This window comes from Macrotis lagotis, chromosome 6, assembly GCF_037893015.1.
Source record: "Macrotis lagotis isolate mMagLag1 chromosome 6, bilby.v1.9.chrom.fasta, whole genome shotgun sequence".
NCBI lineage: Eukaryota > Metazoa > Chordata > Mammalia > Peramelemorphia > Peramelidae > Macrotis > Macrotis lagotis.
The window spans coordinates 165970756-165990911 of NC_133663.1; the positions used below are offsets into that span (position 1 = coordinate 165970756).

General features: G+C 36.8%; 1 protein-coding gene across 3 annotated transcripts in view; it reads left to right on the forward strand.

Annotated features, from left to right (window-relative positions):
- The window catches only part of PCCA (propionyl-CoA carboxylase subunit alpha), a 556428-nt gene that overhangs the window by 467304 nt on the left and 68968 nt on the right, over positions 1–20156 (forward strand). For all 3 annotated transcript variants that reach the window (XM_074191968.1, XM_074191970.1, XM_074191969.1), the window contains exon 21: positions 14868–14921. In XM_074191968.1, coding sequence (XP_074048069.1) covers positions 14868–14921 — 54 coding nt within the window. The remainder of the gene's footprint in view (positions 1–14867; positions 14922–20156) is intronic.

Here is a 20156-nt window from a genome sequence, read left to right on the forward strand (position 1 = left end):
TTTATAACAACTGTGAGAGAAAACAAAAACACATATCTATATATTCTCATCCGTGTATGTTTGTGTGTGTGTGTGTGTGTGTGTGTGTGTGTAACTTAAAACTGCAAATGAAATGTTCTCAGGAGAAAATCTAACATGGGTGGAGCATAATACATGATAAAAGTCCTTAATTTTTTTTTTTTTTTGCCATTTGCTAACAGCTTATCAAATGATCCTGACTTGCTTATCTTGGCATACACTGGTCTTATTGTGGGCTTTGGGTACTTTGTTCTTTTCACTTTCCAAAACCTGATTGTGTTTATCCTAGATTATGTGGGGAAAGTGTATATTCCTGTTTCCTTCATAAAAATAAATGTCAGGTTTTGTAGGAAATTTTATTTCCCAAATTTTCCATTCCATTAATCATTATTGTTGAAATATGTTGGATTGTGGCACATCCTCTATTATATGTTAATATGAGTGAACAAGTTTTGGTGACAGTTTATAACCTGTTAGTGATAAAATAAGAGTCTAGTAAAGATGAACATGTATAAAATATAATAAAAATCAGAAAGTAAATCATAACTTAAGTGGCTAGTATTTATTGCATTCATTACATAATCATTGATGCAACATGCCTTTTAAAAATCTATTGATTTTAATAGATTTGTGTGGGGCTGGGTGTATCTGGAGCTGTGATTTCATTGATTTTAACTAGAGACTTCTCTAGTGAGAAAATGCCATCTCTCAAATGTAACTGACAGTTAAACTACATAGGGAAGAAAGCTATGAATTTTAGCATGATTTGAAGAATATAGCTATTTAAGAATTACCTTGGTCACTGAAAGATTAAGCAACTTCCCCAGAGTAATAGGATGGTGTGGTGGGAGTTGAATCCTTATCTTTCCAGCTAAGAATTTAGCTTTCTATTCCCTATGTTACACATATACAATTAATATGCTATAAAATCATATGTTCTTATGCATGTGTATATTCTTTATATTAAAGGATTACTATTGTACTGAGAATGGACATTGTAATCATAGGAATAAAGCTGGAAAGTGGCCTTGGGGGTCATTTAATCCACTACACCATTTTGCAGATGAGAAAGCTGAAGACCCCAGAAATTAAGTGACTTACCCAAAGTCTTAACTGAAAGAAAAAATCATTATTTTTCTTATTATATTAACGTATTTAAACTTTTTAATGTTTATAGCTTGTAAAAGCATTTGTAGTCTGATATAGTATATTTTACTTTCAATGAGTAAAACTGGTATTAATTTCCTTTTAATCAAAAAAATCATATAATATTAAATGAGACAAGGTGATTGTTAATGTGCCATAAGTAGGGTCTCAATCTCCTAATCCCAAATCCAAAACTCTTCTCATTGTACTAATCTTTGCTTAGTCTAAGGGTAGAATAGTAAAGAGAAACAGTAACTTTGATTACTTAAATGCAAGAGTAGAAATCCATCAAGGAATCTCATAATGCCTTTAAATCACTCACATGAAATCTTTGTTCAGATCTTTTATTCACAACTTTGTTTCAAAGTGTAGAAAGAACCCTTGTTCTAGAGAAGGAGGACCTGGATTGAAATGCTATCTCTGATGCTTAATGCCATGTCCCTTAACCTCCTTTGGCCTTAGTCTCTCGAGCTATAAAATAAGGAGTTTGAACTAAGTGTTCCATGAGGCCTCTTGAAGTTCTAGATTTATTATACCTTGATTCTATGACAGTTTTAAAAGTTAGGATGGGATTGTAAAAGAAGCTCTAGACTACAAACCCAAAGATTTGGATCAGGGTTTTATCTCTCCTGTTTCCTAGTTATGTGTCTTTGAGGAAGGCATCAACTTGATTCTTCATTAATAATGAACAGTAATAACATCCATATCATAACTTTGTGATTAATTTCATGAATTTTAAAATGTTACTTAAATGTAATTTGTTCCAATACTTTAGTGGATCTGTAATCTCAGGTACTAATTTCCTCTAATCATGTAGATTGCATTCCATGTATATGTCTTTTCATAAGTTTGCTATAGAGTCACTATGAAAGAACTAGCCCTTTGTTAAGTTCTTTTGACATCATAAGAATACCAGGGAGCATAAGGCTGTCTCTCAGTTACCCTTGTCCTTGCCATCAAAACAGACTATCTTCTTTTTTCATCATAACTTCTTTGAGGATTCTCAGTATATTGCTTTTGATCATAATTACTTGTTTGTAATGTGTTGGAAAATGTTCATGCGCACCATGATCAGCTCTATTGTCCTTTGTATGAGCCCAATTTTCAGTTTTAAGTACTTTGGTGACACTATGACTCACAAAGGATACACAAAGGAAAAATTGACCTTTTTTTCCCTAAGGGATCTTCTCAATGAAGTTTCTTAAAGGGGGCGGAGCCAAGATGGTAACAGGAGAAGAGCCTCTCCTAAGTGTTCTCTCCATAATATTTCAAAAATTTTTTAAATTAGGACTCTAACAAAATTTTTGGGAGACAGAACCCACAGAGGGATCCAGTGAGGCAATTCTGCAGCCCAGGGTAACCTGGAAAATAGTGGAAAGGCTCTGTTCCATTAGAGTGGCGGCCATCAGAGTGAAGAAACTTCAGCCTCCCAGAGCAGCCCCAGGATGCTTGGGAACTGCGGCTCACAGCAGCAGGGGGCAATTTCCTGACCTACAGCCCAGGGAGCACCGGGCACAATTTGGAAGATCAGCAGAAGGGACCTCTGCCGGAGCGAGCACTGGAAGCCCAGGTGCTCAGGATGGTTCGACAGTCATCATGGTCAGTGCAGCAGTGGCGGCTGGGGAAGCCCAGATCCAGGAAATGGAAGCAGTTGTGGAGCCGGCAAGGGTGCCTTCAGACAACTGAGCCCTGAGCATTCAGCCCATCAAAGGTAGGGGAGACTTCTGAGGTTTGTCCTCTGTACCTGAAACAGGACTCTGGGGCTCTGACTACATTCAGATCCTGATCTCAGTCTAGGCCCCCCAAAGAACAGGTCCCTTCCACCTCAGCCCCATGGCAGTGGACTGTGCTTGTGGTCACTCACAGATCAGGAGGGCAGTCAGAGCTTCCCACACTGAGATCCTTATTGGGGGGGGGGTGTCTCAAAAGCTCAGGAAGCAGCCCAAAACCAGGCACAGGCTAGAGAAATGAGTAAACAGAGAAAAAAGAGGAATACCATTGAGAAATTCTTTGTCTATGATCCCAAGAAGGACCAAAATACTCAATCTGAAGATGAAGAAGTACAAGCTCCGGCATCTAAAATCTCCAAGAAAAACAGAAGTTGGACTCAGGCTATGACAGAGCTCAAAAAAGATTTTGAAAATCGAGTAAAGGAGATAGAAGGAAAAATTGAGAAAAGAAATGAGAGGGATGCAGGAAGAACATGAAAAGAAGTCAGGAGCTTAGTCAAGGAGATCCAAAAAAATGCTGAAGAAAATAACATCTTAAAAACTAGCATAGGTTAAATGGATAAAACAGTTCCAAAAGTTATTGAGGAGAAGAATGCTTTAAAAAGCAGAACTGGCCAGATGGAAAAAAAGAGATAAGAAAGCTCTCTGAGGAAAACAAACCCTTCAGATGTAGAATGGAACTAAGGGAAACTGCTGACTTTTGGGGTTTTTTGTTTTGTCTTGTTTTGTTTTTAGGTTTTTGTAAGGCAAACAAGGTTAAGTGGCTTGCCTAAGGCCATGCAGCTAGGTAATTATTAAGTATCTGAGACAGGATTTGAACCCAGGTACTCCTGACTCCAGGGCCGGTGCTTTATCCACTCCGCCACCTAGTTGCCCCAAGCTGCTGACTTTTTCGAGAAATAAAGACACAATATTTCGAAATTAAAAGAATGAAAAATTAAAAGAAAATGGAAAATATTTCATTGAAAGAACAACTGATCTGGAAAATAGATTCAGGAAAGATAATTTAAAAATTATTGGAATACGTGAAAGTCATGATCAGGAAAAGAATCTTGGGCATCATGTTCAAAGAATTACTACAGGAAAATTGTCCAGATATCCTAGAAGCAGAGGGCAAATAGAAATTGAGAGAATCCACTAACCTCCCCAAGAAAGAGATCCAAAAGAAACAACCTCCAAGAATATTATAGCCAAGCCAATTCCCAAGTCAAAGAGAAAATATTACAAGCAGCCAGAAGAACACAATTCAGATATCTTGGAGCTACAGTCAGGATCACACAGGACTTAGCAGCAAGTACATTAAGGGCTCGTAGGGCTTGGAATATAATATTCCAGAAGGTAAAAGAGCTCAACTACCCAGCAAAACTGAGCATCCTCTTCCAGGAGGAAAGATGGACTTTCTTTTTTTTTTTTTAGGGGTTTTTTTTTTTTTTGCAAGGCAAACGGGGTTAAGTGGCTTGCCCAAGGCCATACAGCTAAGTGTCTGAGACCGGATTTGAACCCAGGTACTCCTGACTCCAGGGCCAGTGCTTTATCCACTACGCTACTTAGCTGCCCCCGGAAAGATGGACTTTCAATGAACCAGGGGAATTTAATTCTTATTAAAATGACCAGAGCTGAACAGAAAATTTGACCTTCAAATACAGGACTCAGGTGAAGCACAGAGAGCAGAGGAGAAGGGTAAATTATGGGGGATTTAAGGATGATGAACTGTATGTATTCCTGCATGGAAAAATGATACTGATAATACTCATATGAACCTTCTCATTTAATAGAGCAGGTAGAAGGAGCTTATATAGATGAAGCACAGGAGACAGCTGAATTTGAATATATAACATATATAAAATATATATTACAAAAATGGAGTCAATGGCTAAAAGGAAAATGTACTCTTGTATAAAAGATTTTTTATTGCAATGAGCTATTGGAATGAATGATATGGAAGGGGGAAGGTGAGGGGGGATGAGGGAACCTTCACTCTCATCAGAAATGGCTCAGTGAGGAAACAGCATATACATTCAATAGGGTATAGACATCTAGAGTAAAAAGAGAAGGGGGAAAGGGGGAAGGGGGGATGTGGGTGATAGAGGAGAGGGCAGATCATAAGAGAGAATAGTCAGATATAACACATTTTCTTTTTTATTTCTTGCAAGGTGTTGGGATTGGGTGGCCCGTATGGAACCTCAGGTTTCGTTGGTTGCTGGGTCTCAGGGGTGGTATGTCTGGCTCCAGGGCCGGTTATCAGTCCCCTGCACCACTCAGCTACCGTAGCACATTTTAGAATGGGGACAGAGTGAAGGAGAGAGAAAATATAACATATGGTAGTGGGGAGGAATGGATGGAGGGAATTAAAATCAGCAGCAGCAACAGTGGAAAAATATGGAAGTACTTTTTTGATGGACTTATCAAAAACAAATGTGATCCACCCAAGACAGAGCTGATGGTATCAGAACACAGATTGAAACACATTTTTTTCCTCTTTCTTTTACTTTATTTCCTCATGAGGATCTATATTTTTGGGGGGAGGGGAGTATTATGTTTATTCTTAAACAAGAATATTTTAGTAATGTATAAAAAAATCACTTGTACAAAAATTTTTAAAATTAATTAATTAAACAAGTAAAAAAATACAAGAAACTCTTGACTTCCTCACTCACCACCATAAAATGTAATTTCTTATTTACAAGGGACCAGTGGCAGAAGAGGCTTTGGAGTTAGAAAGAGTAATGCAGTTTTTCATATCTAGAACTATAAAGCTTCAGTAAAAATCAGTTATTCCTGGCCTTAGGAATAATTCCTTTCAGCCAGGTTAGGTTTGCTAACAGGTGAGATCAGATATGGGTGGAAGGAAATGGGAGGTGGGGCTGAAATGTCATGTAGCTAAGATTGAATGGATCCCAGAATGTACAAGAGTCATAATTTCCAAAAACTCTGGAAAGGGACATTATAGTCAGGTTGCAGGAGACAGTTTTTTGTTTTGTTTTGTTTTTTCTTTCTGTTTTGGGGTATACCTAGGTTCTGTCCCAGAGCTAACACTTAATTAAGACCTGCTGAATTAAATGATTCCATCCTTAGTGCTCTTACTTCTTCAATAAAATTTTTGCTTATGGAAAAAAAAAAGTTTCTCAAAGGCATTCAATCCATTCTCATCTTCATGTTCAGTTCTTGGCTCAGTTCAGTATTCATGTGTAGCATTTGCCTCCCCCCTCCCTTCAGTGTGTGTGTGTGTGTGTGTGTGTGTGTGTGTACACACACAGATTAATATGAGCTAAAAACATTCTTCATTCACTTTTAAAATTTGGATTCTTAAGTTAAAACGCTTTAGAAAGTATATAAATTGGGGCAGCTAGGTGACCCAGGAGTCAGGAGGACCTGAGTTCAAATTTAACCTCAGACACTTAATACTTATTTAGTTATGAGACTTTGAGCAAGTCACTTAACCCCATTGCTTTGCAAAAAAAAAAAGAAAGAAAAGAAAAATAAGTTTTTGAATCTCAATTAGGTGATTCTGAAATATAGTGAGATTTGATGTAATCAAGGCAACCTCATCTATAAGGAAGAGCCCTACAGAAGACATCGTTATAGTGAATTCTTTCTAGACTTGAATTCTGTGTTGAATCTCCTCCATGACTACTATAGAAACATTTAATGAATGCAATGTGACCTTTTTTTTTTTGATCCTGCTTTATTTTTATGTTTAATGGGTGACAAAATGAAGTATCTTCTGTTGTCAATGAGTTTTATCCTATTTTTAATTAATTTTCATCTTTTCTCTAAAAAAATCAGTGTGTCTGTACACAGATAACTGTTTTAGGAATGATTTTCAATCAGTAAAAGTGTTCTGTTCATTAAAATATGTTTCACTTTTTTTCTGATTTTTTTTTTCCAGTACTCATGATGTCCAGTACTACCTCCTTCTCCTCCTCCCCTCCCCCATATCTACTTTTCTATCTATCTGTCTCTTTATACATTTCCCTCAAGTAGCTTATATTATTTTCTTTATTAAATGTTTTCTTTATTTATTTTTCCAACTACATAGATCAATAGTTTTCAACAGTCAGTTTTTTTGCAAGGATTTGAGTCTTTCATTTTTCTTCCGCCCTTCATTCTCTCCTTTTTCTGAGAGAAAGCAATCTGACATAGGCCACATAATCATGCTTAAACATAGATCCATGTTTATTACGCTGTGAAAGAACTGTCAAATCAAAACATGGAAAAAATAATAGGGAGAAAAACAATATATAAGACAACTTTTAAAAATTAAAGATAGTTTTGATCTGCATTTAAATTCTACAGATCCTTCTCTGTATCTGGATAGTGTTTTCTATTACTCATCTTTTAGAATTGTCTTTAATTATTGTACTGCTGAAATGAAAAGTCCATCATAGTTGATCACCACCCAATGATGCTATTAGTGTGTATAATGTTCTGGTTCTGTTCACTCCACTCAATATCAGTGCTTCTTTTTTTAGTATTTATTCTCTTTTGTACAAATAATTTTTTATGCATTAACAAAATATTCTTGTTTAAGAGTAAACAGAATACCTCCTCCACGCCAAAATATAGATTTGCTTGAGCAATAAAGTAAAGGGGAGAGAAAAAAATTAAAATTAAAAAAATAATAGTAATAATTGTAGGTATGTCCAGGTGGCGCAATGGACGGAGCCCTAGCCCTGGAGCCAGGAGCACCCGAGCCCATATCCGGCCCCATGCACCCAACAATCACCTAGCCGTGTGACATTCAAGCCAGCCCAACCCCACTGCCCTGCAAAAACTGAAAAAAAGGAAAAAAAGACCCAAAATAAAATAAAATAGTAATAATAGTAGGGGTGGCTGGGTGGTGGGTGGAGCATTGGCCCTTGAGCCAGGAGCACCTGGGTCCAAATCCAGCCTCAGACACCCAAAGATCACCCTGCTATGCAGCTCCAGTCAGGCCACATAGTTCCATTTGCCCTGCACCCCCCACAAATAATAATAATGATAAAAAATGTGCTTGAGTCTTTGTTCCAACACCAACAACTCTGTCGCGGGTGGATCACATTCCTTATGGTAAATCCATGGCAAAAATTACTTCCATATTTTTCCACCTTTGCCATTGCTGAGCGCAACTCCCTCGTTTCGTATTTCTCCACTACCATGTACTATATTTTTTCCCTCCTTTCACTCTGACTCTGCTGTAGGGTAGCTGAGTGGCACAGCAGACAGAACCCTGGCCCTGGGGCCAAGAGTTCTCGCGCCCCCATACCACCCTTTAGGCCCAGCATCCACCTGGCCCTATGGTCCTGGACAGGCCTTCCAATCCCAGCCCCTTGCAAGAAGTAAAAAAGAAAATGTGTTATATCTGACCACTCTCCCCCTGTGGTCCATCCTCTCCTCCTTTATTCACATCCCCACTCCTTCCCCTGCCCCCCCTTTTCTTCTTACTCCAGATGCCTATATCCCATTGAGTATATATATGCTGTTCCCTCTCCTAGCCACCTCTGATGAGAGCAAAGATTCCCTCATTACCCCTTGCCTTCCCCCCTTCCATATCATTGCAATAGCTCGTTGTAATAAAGAAAAAATTTACTATATGAGATATCTTGGCCTATTCCCCCTCTCCTTTATCTTTCTCCCATTACATTTCCCTTTTTTTCCTGTTGACTGCATTTTTACACCATATTTTATCCTCAAATTCAGCTTTCTCCTATGCTCCAACTATAAAAGCTCCCTCTACCTGCTCTATTAACTGAGAAGGTTCATATGAGTAATATCAGTGTCATTTTTCTATGCAGGAATACATGCAGTTCATCATCAAGTCCCTCATATTTCCCCCCTCTCCTCCACTCTTCATGCTTCACTTGAGTACTATATCTGAAGATCAAACCTTCTGTTCAGCTCTGGCCATTCTACCAGGAACATTTGAAATTCCCCTGGTTCATTGAGAGTCCATCTTTTTCCCTGGAAGAGGACATTCAGTTTTGCTGGGTAGTTGATGCTTGGTTGCATTCTAAGCTCTTTTGCCTTCCGGTATATTATATTCCAAGCCCTACGAGCTTCCAATGTAGCTGCTGCTAAGTCCTGTGTGATCCTGACTGCAGCTCCATGATGTTTGAACTGTGTTCTTCTGGCTGCTTGTAATAATTTCTCTTTGACTTGGGAGTTCTGGAACTTGGCTATAATATTCCTAGGGGTTGGTTTTTTGGGATCTCTTTCGGGAGGGGGGGAAATCGGTGGATTCTCTCCATTTCTATTTTGTCCTCTGCTTCTAGAATATCAGGGCAATTTTCCTGTAGTAATTCTTTGAAAATGATGTCAAGGCTCTTTTCCTGATCATGACTTTCAGGTATTCCAATAATTTTTAAATTATCTTTCCTAAGTCTGTTTTCCATATCAGTTGTTTTTTCAATGAGATGTTTCACATTTTCTTCTAATTTTTCCTTTTTTTTTTTGTTTTGAAGTAATGAATCCTGGTTTGTCGTAAATTCATCATTCTCCCTGAGTTCCATTCTTTGTCTGAAGGATTTGTTCTCCTCAGAGAGCTTTCTTATCCCTTTTTCCATCTGGCCCATTTTGCTTTTTAAAGCATTCTTCTCCTTTTTGAACTGTTTTATCCATTTGACCTAAGCTGGTTTTTAGCATGCTATTTTCTTCAGCATTTTTTTGGATTTCCTTGAGTAGGCTGCTGTCTTCATTTTCATGTTTTTCCTGCATCTCTCTCCTTTCTTTTCACAATTTTTCTTCTAACTCCCTCATTTGATTTTCAAAGTCTTTTTTGAGCTCTGTCATAGCCTGAGCCCAATTTCTGTTTTTCTTAGAGTCTTTAGATGCAGGAGCTTGTGCTTCCTCATCTTCAGACTGAGTATTTTGATCCTTCTTGGGCTCATATGCAAAATATTTCTCAATGGTTTTCTTCTTTTTTTCTCTGCTTGCTCATTTTCCCAGCCTGGGCCTGGTTTTGGGGTGCTTCCTGAGCTTTTGGGACACTCCCACAAAGGTCTCAGTGTGTGAGGTTCTGTCCTCTGATCATATGCACCCCCCTCTGCCACAGGGCTGAGGTGGGGGGGATCCCTGCTGTTCTATGCCGGGGGCCTAGACTGTGATCAGGATCTGAATGTGTTCAGAGCCCAAGAGTCCTGTTCCAGGGGCAGAGCTTGGCAGTCTCTCTCTTCACTCGCTTCCCTCAGTTCAGTGGGCTCATGCCCTGGGGGCTCCTGCTTACCAGCTCCACCTGCTTCTGTTCCTGGATCTGGGTTGTGGAAAGATTAGGTTGCTAGCTGTGTGCCCTGAGGACTGGGTTTCACATGCTCTGGCAGAGGTCCCCCGCTGTTCCCCCAATTTGTGCCTGGTGCTCCGGGGGTGTAGCTCCGGAGACTCCCCCACTGCTGTGAGCTGGGGCTGCCTCCGGGAGGCTGAAGTTCTTTCTCTCTGGCGGGCCACCTCTCTGGCAGGCCGTCCCTCCAACCCTGTGGAGCAGAGCCTTTCTGCTCTTTTCCAGGTTACCTTGAGTAGGAGAACTGCCTCACTGGGTCCCTCAGTGGATTCTGTCTCTTGAAAGTTTAGTTAGAGTCCTTAGTATCCAAGTTTTATGAGAGAGCTTCTAAGAGCCATTGCTCTCTTGTCGCCATCTTGGCCACGCCCCCACTTTCATCATTTTCCTCAAAATCAGTTCTTACAAGTCTTTTCAATCTGTTCTGAAGTCCCATCCCTCATGATTTATAGAACAATAATGTTCCTTCACATTCATATGGCATAATTTGTTCAGCCATTCCCAATTGATTGGCATTCTCTCAATTTCCAATTCTTTGCCACTACAAAAAGAGCTGCTATGATTATTTTTGTACATATGGGTTTCTTTACTCTTTTTTGTGATCTTTTTGGGACACAGGCCTAGTAATGTTATTGTTAGATCAAAGGGTATGCCCTTCCTGATTCTTCTTGAAGAAGATGTTTGTGCTTTATAGGATGATTTCTGTATATCTACAAAAATTGCTTTTCTAGAAGTTTACATTCTTTATACTCATAATAGTTTCTCATATTGTTTTTAGCATATATCAAAGAATACAATTATTTTATTTATAAGCTACATTTAAATCTTAAAGAATTTATTTTTTAAATATTTATTGATCTCATTTTTATAACACATTTATTTCCAAATATATTTATCCCTCTTCACAGCCAGAGAGGCAACTCTTGTAATAGTATGAAAGAAAAGTGGAAAAACAGCAGCTCTGCAGAGCCAACCAATATCTTAACTTTGAACTCAATATGCAATATACTTCTATAAAGACTGAAAGGGAAATTCACCTACATTTAGTCATTGTCATTTCATAATTTTCAGTTTTAGAGTTTTTCTCCCTGTCTATATTTTTTTTGCTAATTTCATATATTGTTTTCTTGGTCTTGGATTGCTTTACTCTGTCCTAGAAGTAAACTGTCCTTAACTTTTTCCTCAGAATTCTTAATGTTTATTATTTCTTATAATTCAATAATATACCAGTAAATTTCTGTGCCACATTTTCTTTACCTGTTCCCCAAATGATACTGCTATAAAAATGTGTATCTGAATAGTTTAGTTTATATTTTGTTTTTATTTGGTCTTTGACCTCTGTGATATAGAGATTGAATGCTTGACATGAATCAGAAAAAAAAAAACAAATCCATATCCTGCCTCAGACTTCATCTCTCTCCATTTCATCTTCCTCACCTGCAAGTGATAGAGCCTAAACTTAAAGAGGGACCCAAATGTTAGCTGCCCCTGCTTTTGCTACTAGACTATGTGCTTAGCTGATGAATCACTGGCTCAAATGGAACTGATATTTTTGTCACTCTTTGAATATAATTCCAGATTGCTTTCTAGAATGGTCAGACCTCTTCCCAACAGCACTGGTGTGCCTTTTTTTTTCTGCAGACCCTCCTTCCATCTTCTGTCATTTGAAAACAAGACACAGATAGATGAGTCAGTCAAAAAAGCACTCATCTTGTGACTACTATATGCTAGGTGTGTTGATTGACTATGAAAGTTCAAGGACAAAATTGAGCCTAAGGAGCTTACTTAGGGAGAGACAACAAGCCCATGAATAAACTTATATGCCTCAGAATCAGGGGCATATCAGAAAGTTTCATGTAGATATTATATTGGGATTTGAACTGAACTTTAAAGGAATCTCAGAATTCTAAAAGGTAGAGGTAAAGAGAGAATACATACCAGAGAGAAGAGACAGTATGTGTAAATGCAAGGAAATAAGAGAAAAAATGTTGTCTCTGAGCAAAAGAAAGACCAGTTTGGATAGATCATAAAATATATGAGGAGTAATCATGTAAAATAAAGTTGGAAATGTAGATTGGAGCCAGGTTGTAAAGAATTTAAATGACAAATTTGGTTTGTCTATCATCCTAGAGGCAACAGTGAAACACTAGAGTTTATTTATGTAATGAATGATATGGTCAGACCTATGCTTTAGGAACATCACTTACCAGCTATCCTAAGGTTGGATGAGGGAAAAAGCTAGATGTGAGGAGATAAATTAATAGACTTGTGAGATAGGTTCTGCAAGAGGTGATAAGAGGTTGAACAGGGGGATAATGGAAGTGGTAAGTATGTAAGTTGAGAGAAAAGGATGGATTCCAGAAATTATCTGGAAGTAGAAAAGACAAAAAAACTCTGTATGAGCAAAGGAGAGGAAAGAGTAGAGGATAACTCACAAGATTTTGAACTGAATGACCAAAAGGGGAGGGGTAGACTCAACTGAAAGTAGGGAAGTTTAAATGAGGGGTTCTGAGAACTGGATGTATCCTATAAAGTATCTCAACCTCAACTTGTTAAAAATAGAACTTATCTTTCCTCCCAAATTTGCACTTTACCCTTACTGTTCACCATATTCCCAGTCAATCAGGACTATAGCCTCAGTGTTAAATTTTGACCCCTCACTCTCACCCTACATATCTAATCCATTCTTAAATCTACCTTTTACACTATCTTCTCTCTGCTTACATAGCCATCACCTTGATTCAGATCCTCATCAATTCTTGTAGAACTATTGCAATAACCTTCTTTAAAAATTTTTTTAATATTTTCCCCAGTTATATGTTAAAACAATTTTTAACATTTTTTTTAAAGTTTTGACTTGCAAATTCTATCCCTCCTTCCTCCATTCTCCTGCCTGAGATAAGAATCAGATATAGGTTATACATGTGCAATCATGGAAAACATTTCCATTGTAGATATTTTGCACACAAAGACTTGAACAGAAAAAATAATGAAAGCGAAAAATAATATGCTCAGTCTGTATTCAGATAATATATGGTTCCTCATGAGTCCTCGGGAATTGTCTTGCATCATTGTGTTTAGCCAAGTCATTCACAGTCTTCATCATATAATATTGTTGTTTCTATGTACAACATTCTCCTGGTTCTGCTCACTTCACTTTGTATCAGTTTGTAAGTCCATGTTTTTCCAAAATCATCATTTGTCATTTCTTATGGCACAGTAATATTCTATCACAATCATATACCCCTACTTGTTCAACCATTCCCCAGTTGATGAGCATGCTCTCAATTTCCAATTCTTAGATACCACAAAAAGAGCTGCCAAAAATATTTTTGTACACCTTCCCTTTTAAATCTCTTTGGGCTAGACCTCGTAGTGGCATTGCTGGATCAGTGGGTATGCAGAGTTTTGTAGACCTTTGGGACATAATCTCAAATGCAATAGCCTTCTAACTAATCTCTCTGCTTTGTTTTGCCTCTCTCCAGACCATCAAGTACAGGATTGGTCTTTAATCCTCTTCTTCAGTAGTAGTTATGTTGTTTATAACCTACTTTCTATTTACCTTTCTGATCATCTTATATTGTAATCACCTCCAGAGTCTATTATACAACAATACTAGCTCATTTGCTATTCATTCTACACAGTGCTTTGTCTTACCTTCACTGTGCCTTAGTTTAGGCTGTCCCTTTCTGGTTTTTTTCCAAGACTCAGCTCAAATCCCATTTTCTGTAGGAGGCCTTTCTCATTTATTTCTCTGCTGCTCACTGATGTTTTCTTCTCTCAGATTTTATTCCATTTATTCTTATCTTTTCTTGTATATACCTAATCATCTTGTCTCTCCCAATTGAATGTACTCTTCTTGTAGGCAAGAACTATTTTGACCAACATTTGACACATAACTGAAACTTATTTAATCAGTTAATAAATGTCTGTTGCCTAACTATGATACATTAAGGAGATTTCCAATCGAATATGCAGTACTGGAGTTAGGAAGAGATTTTTGGAGTCACCAATATAAAGACAATCATTAAATCATGGAAAATAATAATAGCTAGCATTTATATAATATATTAAGCTTGCAAAGTGGTTTGTTTATATTCAGTATCTCCTCTGATCCTATCAATAACCTTGTGAAGTAGGTACTGTTATTATGTCTATTTTATAAATAAAGCAATTGAGGCTAAGTAGTTTGATGACTTACTAAAGGCTTCAGCTGGTGAGTGTTTGAGACCATGATCAAATCAGTATCTTTCAGACTCCCAAGTTCAGTGCTCCACCCAGATAGTAAGTGCTGCTCATATTTTTTCAGGACCTATTTGGAATATTAAAATTAAATGTTATTACTTGGAATTGTGTCTCTCAACATCCGTTCTAGATACAGTGAACTTAAGCAAAGAATAGTTTTCAAGAGTCAGATGGTATTAACATGGTGCCCATTCAGGAGGTCAGAGAGTTAGTTTGATGTCCAAAATAGCTAGCTAAAAGGCCAAATTAGAATGTTTTAAATAATGCTCTTCCTGTGCTAAAATCCAAGCAGAATAAGTTAATAATTAACTTTTTAAAAATAATAATGTATCCCCATGAAATAAATTTTATTTGCATTAAGTAAATTCTCTTTCCTTTTCACACATCCTAGACTTTAAAAATAAAGTTCTATTTTCATTGTTTTGACCAATTTGTATCCTGGAAGAGACACTAATTCATTATTATATTTTACTTTTCAGTGTCTTTCTCGAGAAGCAGGTGGTCACATGAGCATTCAGTTTCTTGGTACAGTGGTAAGTATGAAAAAATTATATATAATGTATTTTTAAATATACAAGATAATAGGTTCTAGTAGTATATCTATGTGTATGGGGTTTGGGGTACAGGTAGGTGGGAGGGTATAAATATAAACTTAGCTTTAACAGGTTTTCCTCTTATGAATTATATGAATGTATAACATATACATCAAAGAAGTGCCATCACTATGATTTTTTTTAAACTATTTCTTTACTGGATCAAAGTAGATTGCAAAATTGTCTTATGCAGTATATGTTAATTAAATCCTCAGTTTTGTACTCTTTTTTCTCTCCCTCTATGAAACTTATCAAGGGGTAGAGGTTGCGGGGTGAGGAGGGTGAGACAGAGACAGAGAGAATATATATAACTCAAGCTACTTAGTCTCACCCTGCCATCTCCACCAAAGGAATTTTTCCTGACAACATGGAAATATATTAGCAGACCAAACCAACCCCTCTGTTGAGCATTGAATTAACCAGTGTTCTTTTATCTTTCAATATTATTTTCCTTTATTTTACTGTTAAGTACTGAGTATGTTGTACTCCTGATTATGCTTATTTTTCTCAGCATCATTTTATATAATTCTTCTAGGTTACCCTGAATTATTTACATTTTTGTATGTCATAGATATACCACAATTTTTAGGCTGTTCCCCACTTTGTTTCCACTTTTCTGCAACAACAGAAACTCTCCTACAAATATTTTGGCATATATAAGATTATTTCCTACTGTCTTTGATCTCTTAGGATTATATACTCATTTGGCAATTTTCTAGTAGATTTTCTTTCTGCCATATAATATATAAGCAATTTAAATTAATCCCTTTTGGTGGTACATAGTAACAAGGAATTGTTCCTCCAGTTAGAATAAAACTTTTATAAAAAAATTATCCTGTCCATATAACAGTAATCTATAATGATAATACAGCATTTAATAGTATGTTCTTATAGGCATGGAAATGGAAGAGGATAACCAAATGGTATTTATACCAATATACCTAGAGGATAGACAGGAACCTCAGTGAAGTTATTGGAAAACTGGCTCACCAGATAGAATTGAAGGAGCCACATTCAAAAGATTGTGCCAGAGGATAGAAGGGAGGTTCTCAGAACCAGAGATTGATAGGATTGGAAAGAAAAGCTTAGGAGATGACAATTTGTGGTTTTTAGGTTCTGTATTGGGAAGGAGCAAGGAAAATTGATATAATTTGTCATACTCAAAGGCTTAACACTGAGATGCTGCCCCTGGCCAGTCTTACCTTCTCATGGTGGTACTGCCATTACTAATTTATAGTATAGTTACAGAATACTAGGAGCTCTAGCTTCAGTGTTTCCCATCTTTGTTAACCTCTATGGAATTTATAGGACAGCAGACATTCATCAGAGTTCTTTATAGTGGTTGGGGGGGGCAGGTTGTTCAAGTAGCACATACCTCCAGGACACTACAAAATTCTATGTAAAACTGTCAAAACAAACACTAAGATACTAAAAAACAGTACCCCAAAATACTGATGCTGGGAAGAGGAAGTAGCTTTTTCCCTGAAAAACTAAAATTTAAGTCTCATTCCTAATTTATTACTGGGATGAAAAAAAATTCGACAGTGTTAGAATTCTGGAGTTGGAGTCAGTATAGACCTGGATTTGAATTCTGCCTCTGACATTTATATCATTGTATAACCATGGGTAAATGACATAAATAATGTGTAAAATGGAAACAATGTTTGCAATAACTGTCTTATAAAACTATTAAGAATTGTTAAAAAAAATGAGAATATCTGTGAATGCTTTGTAAACCTCAAAGTGCTGCTCTAGAAATGTTTGTGGTTATCACTAAAGTAAAAAACCAACAAAATCATTTGCATGCTTTCTGGAGTTTAGAGATGGTATTTTTGAGTGACTAATAATAGTAATAATAAAAAATGATCACTACTTATGAATTTGTCAAAATAAAAGAATTATCTCTAGTCTACATTTGACCTTTGAATTCTTATTGCCTCTTGAGATATCATACTCTAATAGGTTTTCCTGATTATATTCTTCCTTAAGTAGTTCCATTGTCTTTTTTATAATAACATTAAGGTCATGTCATGCTACATAATAGAAAAAATGACTTCTTAGGCTCCATGGGATGGGGGTGTTCCCTTATTTTGAATTTTCTTATGCATAAGATACTATAGTCTTCATAAGGAACTGATGGGATAAAACAATGGAAAGGACATTTTTAAAAGGAAATTATTATTTTAAATAACTCACGACAATTTATAGCATACATCTGTCTGCCTTGAGGCCAAGGTTAGAGCAGTTCCCAACTTATGTTTCAACTGTTTTTTTCTGTTGAGTCTAATTTTACCAGTAATGTTGAGTCTAATTTTATCAGTAATGAAACTTCTTTTCATTTGTGAACTAAGAGAGTACTCCAAGAGATATTATGTCTTCAAGGAGAAGATCAGGTTTCAGTGAGCTTCAGAAAATGGGAAAAGAGAATATATTCTAGGATGAAGGAGAGATCATTAGCAACAGATCATGTTTGGTTCTAGAGGACACAGAGAAATGGAATACAAGGGAGAATAGGGTTTGGAAAGCATGAGGACTGAGCTGCATAGGAGGGTGAGAATTTTGGGATTTTTTTTTTTGCAAGGTAATGGGGTTAAGCAGCTTGCTCAAGGCCACACAGCTAGGTAATTATTAAGTGTCTGAAGTCAGACTTGAACTCAGGTACTCCTGACTCCAGGGCTGGTGCTCTATGCACTGCGCCACCTAGCTGCTCCCCAAGAAACGAATTTTTTGAATGGGGGAGGAAACATACAAGGGCAATTTCTCAATGCTTGGAAAATGTGTAAAAAAAGTCCCAGACACCAAGAATGTACTCTGAGTGGTTCGGGGGGTGGGGGGCAATCTCCTCACAAAGAGACCAGAACAGCTGGCATAGTCTTTGAGTATCCCATAAAGTACATCCACCAGGCCAAATTCTTTCTAATTCAGAGGCACCCTGGGAGAAAGAAGTGGAAGATTCCTAGGACTCTGGAGTAGTAGAAAGCATGTCCTGGAGATAGTCACTGACACAAAGCAACCCTCATTCCTGCTAGATCTGCCTCTAATTCAAACTAAAATTACATGTCACTTTACTATATATTTTTTGTAGTTTGCTTTTTGTCAACAGAAAGGAGTAGTGAGTATTTTAATATTAATAGTTCTGTACCAACACTGTATTATATTTGACATGAGTTGTTTTTACTCTTTATTGTAGTCTGAATTTTTATTGTTGTAGTTATGCTTATTGTCTTTTTGACTTGCCTTTCTCCTTTTTTTATGACTTAATATAAAAGTCTTAGGCTGTTTTTCTGAACTCTTCATTTTTAAAATCTTTGCATTACAACAATTCCATATACCACAGTTTATTCTACCATTTCCCAATGGTTGGGAACATATTACAATTATGATATTTTTTGTATTTGATATATATTTTTTTGCTGTCACTCATTTCTTTGAGAATAGACCAAATGATGAGATTGCTTAGTCAAAGTGTTTGACTGGTTGGGTAGCTCTTTTTAGGTAGCATAGTTTTTAGTGTATTCACTCAGCCAGCATTGCCATTTTCCCTAGCAGTGTTGGACAGCTCAGAAGTAGGATTAGAGGAATGAAATACTAAGAACTCAAATTAAAGATTTGCAGTGTGGGGGGTTCAAGGAATTTGAGAACAGAAGGAAAGAGAGCTTAGGATCTATGTCAATGCCTGAAGGTTCAAGAATGAATAAGAAAGTGAAATGATAACAAAACTCACAGATAGCGAAAAAGGGAGAATCTAAAAAGAAAGAATAAATATGTCAATAAAAAATAGGGGAGAAATGGAAGGAAAGATGGAGAAACTGAAGGAAAGAAAATGATAATTAGAGAAGGGAATTTCAGAGTTCCAAGATCTTAGAGGCAGAGCAACTTCAAATGATTAGAAATCTAAAGTGTCAGCTCCTTTGTAAATAGCTGAAGCAGTGGAGATGTATAGATCATAAGAGCTGAACTGTTTAAGGATCTGTGAGGAAAGGATATTAGAAAGATCATCAACATGAATGTAAAAATCTACATGGATGATGTCAAGGGAAAGATGAGGGGGAAGACTGTATATCACATTAAAAGGGCATATGAAGGAGTGTCAGTAGATGAAGTGACAAAAGCTTTTAGGTTTCCAAAGATGAATAGGGAAAACAGAAAAAAAAAACCTCTATGTTATAAAATACTTGTAGCAACTGATTTTGTTGAAATTGCAGGGATGCATTAATTGGAGAATGGCTGAGAATGTTGTGGTATATGATTGTGATGTTAATGACTGCTATAAGAAATGATGAGCTAAAATGAGCTTAGAAAAACACGAAAAGACATATATGAAATAATGAAAAGTGAAATGAGCAAAATCAAGATATTAAGAATGAATTTGAGCAAATAAATCATTTTGCTATTATAAATTTTCAAATTTAGAATAAAGGATCTATGAAGAATGGTACTATCTGCATCAAAAGAAAGAACTTATAAGTAGATGTAGAGAATAATTTTATATTTATATACCTATTTGTGTCTGGTATGGGCCATCTTTAGGGAGTAGTCAAGGTAGGAAGGAAAAAAAACTTTAAAAAACAAATTTACATAATTTTATATTTAAAAGGAATAGCAAGTTGTACAAAATAGATTTTCAGCTTCATGGTCTACCATCTTTTTTTTATTATACTATGTTATGGAAATGTTTGTTTTATTCCATAATTCAAAAATGAAATAAGTGGGAAAAACATTATAAAGTAAGATGTTTATCATCATAAGTCAAAAGGTTGTCCAAAAGGATCATGAGATAGCAAAAGTGTATTCATGGCAGAGAAGAGTAAGGAATGTGCCAGTGCCGTAGGATGTAAGCAGGGGAGGGAATTGTCCAGCAGTAGAAATTTTTTAAAATGTGATTAGAAAGCCTGGCTTGTTAATATATGAAAATGGAAAAGAGGGTAAGGTGAAGGAATAGAAAATGAAGTACTGTATACCAGGCTCTGGGAACACAAAGAAGGAAAAGGATAGACCCTGCTCTTCAGGAGCTCACAGTTTAATAGGAGAAACAGCCTGCAGAGAAAGATATAGAAACAAGCTAATCCCAGGATCATTTTTTAAAGAAGCAAGAGAAGGAAGGCACTAGAAATCAAGGAGGATCAGAACAGGCATCCTCTAGAGTTTGAGGAGACCAGAGGATCTGGGACAGGC